Raw genomic sequence first — 9,515 nt, 5'->3', positions numbered from 1 at the left:
TGCACTTCTCGGCCACCGTACGAGAGCACTATGAATTGTTCGTCACGAGCACAGTAACTGAAATTTAAAACTGTTAAAAGAAAAGGCTCAATAAACTAACGCACATATTTAATACACTACGCATCAATATCTCTTCACTTTGTGCTTTGAATTTCTCTATGCTGCGCGCTGTGTTGTGACTCCGTGTTGCTTCAAGCGCGTCATTCTACGCACAAGCGCTTTGAGCCGCTCTGTATTTGTAGCCTTTAGTATCATAATACTTTTGCGCAATTAAAGATTATTAATAGCCTTTCTTGTTCGTCTTATCTATCATATGTTGCAGCCTCATTACTCTGCAATACATTTAAAAGAAATGCCTTTTAATTTATACAGTAGTCAACATTTCAAGTGGATCAAAATAGTTAATCAAAGTTGTCCTAAGACAAGAACTATTGTTTTGGTTTTAGGACAACTTTGATGAAAGGTTTTGTTCCACTTCAAATGTTGACTACTATAGTATACATTTATATATACAAATATATTACTTGTTTTTCATGAATGTATTTTACAACAATAAAAAGAGCAATGTGTAGGCCTACCAGATTTAGACCTACACTTATTCACTTTTATTTGTTACCCACTAAATAATGTAATTTTTTCCACTAAAAGTTTAGGATTTTATAAAATTATTGTGCACTCATGATTTTTCTAGAGTAACTTTTGCTACTGAATTATCCATTAACCTAGTTTATAATAGTATTTATGTCATAGATTTTGATTATAATTTTTTGTTATTTTTTCTTTGTAATGAAGCTGTCTATATTTAGTAGATTGTGTGTAACATACAAAAGAGTGATGATCGACTTACACATTGAGGTATAGAAATTCTACACCCATTTAAAAAATTGTGCTGGTATCGGATCGATATCGGCAGATACTCAGAATTTTTGGTATCAGATCGGTATCGGTTCTGAAAAAGTGGTAACGAGCCATCCCTAATTTTATCTTACCCGTCAGATTGTCCTACCATGGTTTACTGTGCATGCGCACATCAGTATTGCGTCCTTTTTCTCATGCTGAACAACAATATTTAATGTATCTGCATTACTGTAAGGGTAGGTTTAGGGTTGTGGTAGGTGGTAGATGTTAATAAACCATAATTTTACAGGTAGCATTTTTCGTTGTCGAATTGTACTACCCATGGGAGGTAGTAAAATCTGACAGGGTAGCACAAATCGACAGGACACTGGTGCATTTAGTGGCTGATCCCTTTCGCGGGATTGACCGGAGGCAAATAAATACAGGTGAATATATCCGCGACAGGTCACTAGGATGGCTCATTTAATGTTTACGGATCGCCAGACAGACACATATAACGGTGTCCTGTATGGAAAGATGTTTCCCAGCTGACAGTTGTCCATTTTTTCCCTTCTTCTTCTTCTTCTTTGGTGTTTATTGGCGGTTGGCAAACCAACTTGTAGGTGCATTACCGCCACCGACTGGACTGGAGTGTGGAACAGAATACGTGCTTATGGGATTGACATAATGCGAGACGGGGAAGAAATAAAATAAAATAAAAAACCCATTAATCATATTATTAATAATAAAATAACTTAAAATAAATAAACAGATTTTAATAATAATAATAAAAAAATATAAAAAAAATAAAAACTTTTTAAAAATAATTTTACTTAACTTTGTTTCTTTAATAAACTTAATGATGTAATCATATATAGCCTTTTCCCCTAGAATACCAGTTATAGAGAAGTCTTTGTGATAAACCTTCTTTAATGACTGAATAAAATGGCATCTTTCTTTATTGTATTTCCTGCAATGAAGCAGTACATGTTCAACTGTTTCTTGCTGACTACAATAAATGCATTCCCCAGTTGGGTGCTTGCCAATTTTAAACAATCGGATTGCGCATATTTCCTGATGTACGCTTTAGCTTCTGCTTTACTTAATGGAACTTGTAGATCAACCTGTTTTAATTTTAGAGTTTGTTTAGCTATAATATCCACTTTCTCATTCAACCCAAATGAATTGCATTGATATGCCCTTAACCTTTAAATTATACATCTTATGGAATATTTCATTAATTATGTCCATCCTAAAAGATGATCTGCCAGATCTTATGCTTTCCAGTGCGGAGTAACTATAAGATGCAATAACTGTGTTATTAATTTAAGAATCATTCATTGGAATATATACAGCTGCACCTGCATATCCTGTATCCGGATCTTTCGATCCATCCGTAAATAAAAACACTGAACCTTGGAAATGCCTCTCAAAATAATTCTGCACTATATACCCCACTGGAATTTGTTTAGATTTGTCATTTATTTCCCGCTGTATATTGAGGTCAACAGTTGGCAAAAGGAATAACCAGGGAGGAATGGAGGATATTGAGACTGTATTGCTGTACTGTAATTGACGTAAACCTATATTCCTAGCCTTTGCATCACCTATCCACCCAAAACGTATAAAGTTTGGCTCATTTGTAATTGACGTAAACCTATATTCCTAGCCTTTGCATCACCTATCCACCCAAAACTTATCAAGTTTGTCTCATTATGTTCCCAGCACTCTGTCAATACACTTTTGACAGGATGCGAAACACTTTGTCCCCGGATATTAACCCAATATGCCAACATTAACTTCATTCGTCTGATGCCTAAAGGCATTTCTCCCATTTCCACCTGCATTGATGATACCGGAGATTAATTAAATGATCCTCTACAGATTCTTAGGGCTTGAGCTTGCAATACATCTAATTGTTTGAGGTTTGTTTCTGCTGCCGACATATAAGCTATACATCCATAGTCAAAGACAGACCTCATGAGTGCCCAGTATATATTTTGTAAAGATGCTCTACTTGCTCCCCATTCCTGTCCTGATAAACACCGAAGAATATTAATAATCTTTTTACACTTGTCCTTAATTTTATCCAGATGAACTTTCCATGTCAGTTTTTCATCAAACCAAAGCCCAAGAAACCTTACGGATTTGACTTGGTCCAGATGATTAGTTGTCCATTTTCACCTGTACAGGTAAACAGAACACTGAGCATCGGCAGCAAATGAGGCGCATTGGAGTGACGTCACCGTCCCCCTTCGACTGATTGGCTAGAGGAGGAGCTGTCAATCTAGAACTAGTGGACCAATGATGACGCTTACGCCCGCCCTGATTTACATGAAACTCTAACCGCAACATTTGGAAAGGAAAGGAAAGGACATGACGTATTTTTCTCAATTTGTAGTAGGTTGTTTCGCACTGTTTTTGTTGTATGCAGCTTAATAGCCTACAAATGTACAATTATTGTCATATCAGTAGGCTTAGGCTATCAGTGCACATTTTTACCTTAAAAAGCACAATTTAGCCTATGATAGCAATGTTTTCATCTTTCTGATTTCATGTTATTGATATGTACATTTCATATGAATACATATTTATTTCCTTTTTTCAGTCGTACAGATAGGAGCTGTACTTGCATGGCTAGAAATAGCAGGGGCATTATAAGTAAACGGAGTCATGGGAACTTCCTGAAGGAACCCAACCCATAGGCCCTCCTCTAGGAATTTAGAATGCAGCAGGATCCTGACAGAACGGTGCCTAACAAGAAGGTCCACTCAAGTTGTTGCTGAGCCCGGGGGCCTTTCTGTGTGGAGTTTGCATGTTTTCCCTATGTCTGTGTAGGTTTTCTCTATGTGCTCTATTTTCCCCTTCATTCAAAGACATGCAGCACAAGTGAATTAGACACTAAATTGTTTGGAGGTGTGAATGTGTTGTGTCTGTGTGTGAGCCCTGTGGCTGGCCATCTGCCCAGGGTGTTCCCTGTCTGTGGCCCTAGTTGCTGGGATAGGCGCCAGCATCCCATTGACCCTACAGAAGATGGATGGTTGGATCCTGACAGAAGATATTCTGTTTGAGTGGAATGCCGCAGTATGTTGAATAAACATCTTTTGTTTGTAAAAAAAAAAAAAAAAAACTTGGAGAATATAATACACTCTACCTACACTCTAAAATTACGGCAACATTTTAATGTAAAAATGGTAGGTAAATTGTCAGTTCTCAAATAACCTCTTAATTAATAGTATAAATAATAATAACCTATTGTTAGGAATATTAATAATTCTCTAAATAATTATACAGTTAAAATACTGTTACTGTGTTGCTGTGATGTTGGATATGGATTACAGTTGTTGTAATGTACAGTACAGATCATTATTTCATGTAATCAGGTGTATTTTTTCACAAATCACAAATGCCCATGAATAAAACACACCAAACAATATTAGAAGACAATACTGGACTGATTTTATTCTTTTGTGGCACATGCTTGAAATATGTTAATCTGATTCTAAAGAAGACATAAAACAATGTTGGAGGCCTTGTTTCTAGACCATAAAATATACTTCTGTTATCTCTTTAGTTTAATATAATTTTTTTAAAACAATCGAGCATTATCATTGCAGTAAATAACAATGTGTAAAAATATTTTTACCCAAAATTGTTTGATGGCTAGTCAGGCATTATTTCACAGTATCTCAACTTTTATCTCAAACAATTATTTCAAAATAAATGATATAGTGAAACAACATTCATTATAATAACTGATAAAAATCTAATGTATGATCCTTGAATTCTCTGAGCTTATATACAGTAAGACATTTACAGGTACCATGTAAGAGTAGGAAAGTAAGAACTAAAGAGGATCTTGTGATTTATTTTTCTTAATTGCCTCAACTGAAATGTAATCCATCCATTATTACACACAAAACAAATAATTCCAGAGTCATGACAATTTACTTGAAGGCTAAACTGAAATGGTCCTTAGCTGCCTCTTTAGAGCATTAAAATGCAATCATTTTATGCTGTGCACTATATGTCCAGTATTTTATTAGTATTCAACAGTGACACATTTAGTCTTTAGATACTCATTCAGAGCTTCTTGTCCTGTTGGGGAAAAATACACCCAGTTAAAACAATATACAAAAAGTATTTATTATAAGACAAATGATTACTGAAATATAGTACAATGACTACTCATAAAACCTGTTGGATATGTGTTTATTTAAATTCATTTATCATGCATCAAAATAATTATATCATTCACACAATAATATTTTTGTCTTACCCAAATCTTTGCCAAAGCCAGACTGTTTGAAGCCACCAAAAGGAGCAGCCACATCGGTCTTGTTGTAAGTATTGATGAACACAGTGCCAGCCTGAAGTTTTTCACTCACATACAGAGCCTTACTGATGTCACGTGTAAACACACCCGATGCTAAACCATATTCTGTAGCATTAGCCCTCTGCAGCACTTGGTCAACATCTCTGATTGAGGAAAAGGCAGTTTACAGTGTTGCTTTTGGTCATGTTGTTACAACTCTGACAAATTTGTACAACATAAACAGTTAAATCTATTATAAATCATTTAAAACTGAGTTTATATAGATTGACTGGTGTGAAACAATCAGCAGTTTGGAGGTAAAAGTAGCTTATTTCTACCAACCCATTACTGAATTTGGAGATGATCATGACTGGCCCAAAGGACTCCTCAACAGCAATATACATGTGATCCTGCACGTCAATGAAAAGAGTCGGTTCAAAGAAGAAACCTATAGAGATACAAGATGTAAACAACATTGTACTTTGTCCCTCACTAAGACTTATGCATATGCTCACACACTCCTCTAACCTGGACGGTTCACTTGTTTCCCTCCACATACTAATTTTGCTCCTTCTTTGACCCCCTTTTCACAGTATTCCACCAGTTTGTCCAGATGAGCTTTGTGGTTCTGGGGGCCGTGGTCTGTGGAACGGTCCAGTGGATCACCAATCTTCATCTTCTTTATTTCCCTCACCTACATAGATGCAGTTATATATGCTATGAGCTTTGAATTAAGATACTGGAGGTACAAATTAATTATAAAATCATGAATTATTAACTTATCTAGGCTATCACAGTATGCCTTTTACACTTGAGTTAAAATCAAACGGTCTTAGTTAAATTATTTTAAGAGGTTAGTATGACTTTAGTAGCTTCAAATTGCTTCCAAAAGCTTGAGCTGATATACGACCATAACTCACAAGAGTGCGTCATGGCCAAGTATCAGAATAGCTGGGATTCAGCCACAGGTAATCAAAAGGAATACAGTATATGTAAAAATAGAGATGAAGATATTAAACCATATGTATTGTTCTTTACCACTCTCTCCACAAAAGTGTCATGGATAGATTCCTCAATGAAAAGTCTCCCTGCTGCAATGCAGTTCTCTCCCTTATTGAAGAACACAGAGCTCATACCCTGTAGACAAGAAGTGTGTGTGGAGGGTATAAAATATGTCTGAGATTATAACCAAACATTTACATTGCAAATAGAATTGTGTGACGGTACTGAGGTAAACAAACCATTCTGACAGCCTTGTCCAGATCACAGTCATTAAAAATGATGAGAGGAGACTTCCCTCCTAGCTCAAGAGAAACCTTCTTCACATTGCTGACTGCACAGCTACAAGATACACAAGCTTTTTGATGATTTCCAACTGTTAATTCAATTTCATTTATAATTTACTACAAAAGCTGAAATCTGAAAACTTTAATATAAAGAGATACTCAAACCCCAGCATTGTTTAGATTTAAAACAGATGCTCATTTACCTTTTCATGATCTGTTTGCCAATCTCAGTGGAGCCGGTGAAGCCAAGTTTTCGAACATCAGGGTGGTCAGATAACTGCTGACCAACCAGAGACCCTGAAATTTACATATGTAACAAATATCCAATGAATCTACAAGCAGATAGCTTTAAGAATGAATCAGATGTACTAAAAAATTAAGTGTGCAAACAATATTGATATTGAATTGTGTACAGAAAACAGTTAAGAGTATATCAGTTCATTTTTATGGACAGGTTTGGGCTATACTAAACTCTATTGTGTATGTTTTGTTTTATATGCACCTGATCCTGGTAGTATGTTCACCACGCCTTTCGGAAACTTTGCCAATGCAGTTAATTCAGCAAACTTGACAGCAGTCAAAGGTGTGACCTAGAATAGAATGCAGAAACAGAGTCCTTAAGTTCTGTGTGTGTGTATATTGTTCGGGTTAAATATGCCATGCGCATTTTTGTTTTAATATAAACTTCAGTTCTTTACCTGTGCAGGTTTGAGCACCACAGTGTTTCCAGCTGCTAGGCAGGCTGCAGTCTTCCATGCCAGCATCATCAGTGGATAATTCCACGGAATGACAATTGCACACACACTGAACATAAACAAACAAGAGCTAAATATTCTCAACACTCTGTCCAGATTAACTAAATGCATAGTAATTGAGGTGATTTTTTTCATGGTGAGGCTGGACAAAAACATGGAGGATATTTTTTATGGGGAGAGTCGATTTTACCCAATTGGTTCTTTCTTGGTGAAGGTAAGGTTTCGATTAGGTCGAGCCTGGTTGATAGGAATAGTGCAGCCCTGTGGAGAATAATTTAATATATTTCAGACACACACAAGGATATGTTAAAGGGGTCATATGATGCTGCTAAAAAGAACATTATTTTGTGTATTTGGTGTAAAGCAATGCGTTTATGCGGTTTAAGGTTCCACATACTGTACATTATTGTTTCTCCTCTATGCCCCGCCTTTCTGAAACGAGTCGATTTTTACAAAGCTCATCGGTCTGAAAAAGCGAGGTGTGCTGTGATTGGCCAGCTATCCAGTGCGTTGTGATTGGCCGAATACCTCAAGCGTGTGACGGAAATGTTACGCCCCTTACCACATTGTGATGATGCCCTGTCCAGCCGGAGCGATGATTCAAAAACATGGAAACCCATTATAAACGAGGCATTCGTTGCATCCAGTGAGGACATAATTATGGATTATAATGACTTATACTGTCTTTTTACGTGTTGCGTTGCATCGCGCCGCGTAAACATAAAACCATGTCTGCATTTGTGATCGGAGAAATTACAAACAACACGCCCTACTCTACACTGCCTAAAAAACTTGCTTTAAATATATAAAATATAAAAACTCTTTAAATATAAAAAAAAAAACTTACAGCCTTTGAGTCAGAACAGCTGGCATTGTAGTCTACTCTACCAGGATCAGTAAACAGTCTGCATATAAAATGTGCTGCACACATCTGAATATTTGGTTTGAAGTGTTCTGGAACAGTGTTGTAAATACAACTTAACCACTGATTTCTAGTCGTGTCCATTTTTGGAAGGCCAAACAAAGTAGTTTCGCTTTCACAACAAAACACAGCGTCACACACGGCGGCCTTGAGTGAGCAGAGGCTGGAGGATAAAGTGAGGAACGGGTGGCGGGCTGAGTGAGCAGAGGCGGCGGATTTGACGAAGGAGCGTCCGGCGGGCTTGTGGCAACCACATGTGACGACCCCAGGCTGGACTCCGCTTCGTCCATGGTGAAAGCCGATCCAGCGATCCACAGCGCAAGTATTTCCTCAGCGACCAGCACGGATCAGCTCCAGTCATGACGAAGCAGATATCGTCCTCTTTTGGAAGGCCAAACAAAGTAGTTTCGCTTTCACAACGAATCACATAGCGCATTCACAACATGGCAGCAGCAACAATACTACAGCCAGAATAAAAGTTACGCCATCTTTCTTTGCGTGAACATTTGGGCGGCGTTATGCAAATCTTCCCACATAGTGATGTAGACATGTGGGGGCGTGTTAGAACGAGCCGTTTTAGGTAGGTGTGGCTGACTCTTAACTTTTATAAAGAATATCTCTTTGGATTTGAGACTTTAGTCTTTGCAACTTTACAGATCTTCTTTATGCACCAAGAGCTTGTAACACTCCAAAGAGAAAGGAAATTTTTTTTCTAATACAATGCAGTCAAATTAGCTTTAAAGTAATCTTCTGGGTTCAGTTCAAGTAGGGATATGCCGGTATCAAATTTCCATGTTGCGATTAATTGCTAATGCTTTTATCACGGTATATGGTATTATCACAATATTGAAATTTTGTAAAAAAAAAAAAATTTGCTGTCATAATACAGTATAACAGGTTTAATAACTTTTTTCTTATAACAAAAATAACTGAAATATAAAAAATAACATTTAAATACATTTAAACTCAATAAAGCAATACAGAAAAATGTATAAAGTTAAAAGTTTTACACGGATTAAAGTGCAAAAGAACTATAAAGACCAATAGGTATCACTTTACAATAAGACTTCATTAGTTAACCTAGTTAATGCATTAGCATTCACAATGAGCAATAGCTACATTTGCTACAGAAGTTATTAATCTTTGTTTAAAAAATACAAGTCTTAGTTCATGTTAGCTCATTAAATAACACAGTTGAAACTTTTGATTTTAACAACCTGTTATTAAATATTGGAATACCTAAGATTAATGAATGTTCAGAAGAATTTTTCATTGGCTGTTTATGTTAACTAATGTTAACTAATGAAGCCCTAATGTAAAGTGTGACCGAACAATAAATAATCAAAACACTTTCAAACAATATCTAGGGTATGTTGTAGTCCAGATTAAAATGTAAAAAA

At 36.4% G+C, this 9,515-nt stretch overlaps 1 protein-coding gene across 1 annotated transcript in view; it reads right to left on the bottom strand.

Annotated features, from left to right (window-relative positions):
- Positions 1–4,273: 4,273 nt before the first annotated feature.
- LOC107586352 (cytosolic 10-formyltetrahydrofolate dehydrogenase-like) overlaps positions 4,274–9,515 on the bottom strand; it is a 20,063-nt gene continuing 14,821 nt past the window's right edge. The window contains exons 14-23 of the mRNA XM_016273676.1: positions 7,384–7,454; positions 7,137–7,242; positions 6,941–7,028; positions 6,642–6,735; positions 6,394–6,493; positions 6,191–6,289; positions 5,681–5,846; positions 5,495–5,600; positions 5,117–5,316; positions 4,274–4,935 (exon numbers count right to left, since the gene is read on the bottom strand). Coding sequence (XP_016129162.1) covers positions 4,880–4,935; positions 5,117–5,316; positions 5,495–5,600; positions 5,681–5,846; positions 6,191–6,289; positions 6,394–6,493; positions 6,642–6,735; positions 6,941–7,028; positions 7,137–7,242; positions 7,384–7,454 — 1,086 coding nt within the window. The 3' untranslated portion in view covers positions 4,274–4,879. The remainder of the gene's footprint in view (positions 4,936–5,116; positions 5,317–5,494; positions 5,601–5,680; positions 5,847–6,190; positions 6,290–6,393; positions 6,494–6,641; positions 6,736–6,940; positions 7,029–7,136; positions 7,243–7,383; positions 7,455–9,515) is intronic.

Source organism: Sinocyclocheilus grahami, unplaced genomic scaffold, assembly GCF_001515645.1.
Source record: "Sinocyclocheilus grahami isolate Dianchi unplaced genomic scaffold, SAMN03320097.WGS_v1.1 scaffold80.1, whole genome shotgun sequence".
In the NCBI taxonomy this organism is placed as follows: Eukaryota; Metazoa; Chordata; class Actinopteri; order Cypriniformes; family Cyprinidae; genus Sinocyclocheilus; species Sinocyclocheilus grahami.
The sequence above is the reverse complement of the archived record's forward strand: the minus strand, read 5'-3'. Positions and strand labels throughout refer to the sequence as shown.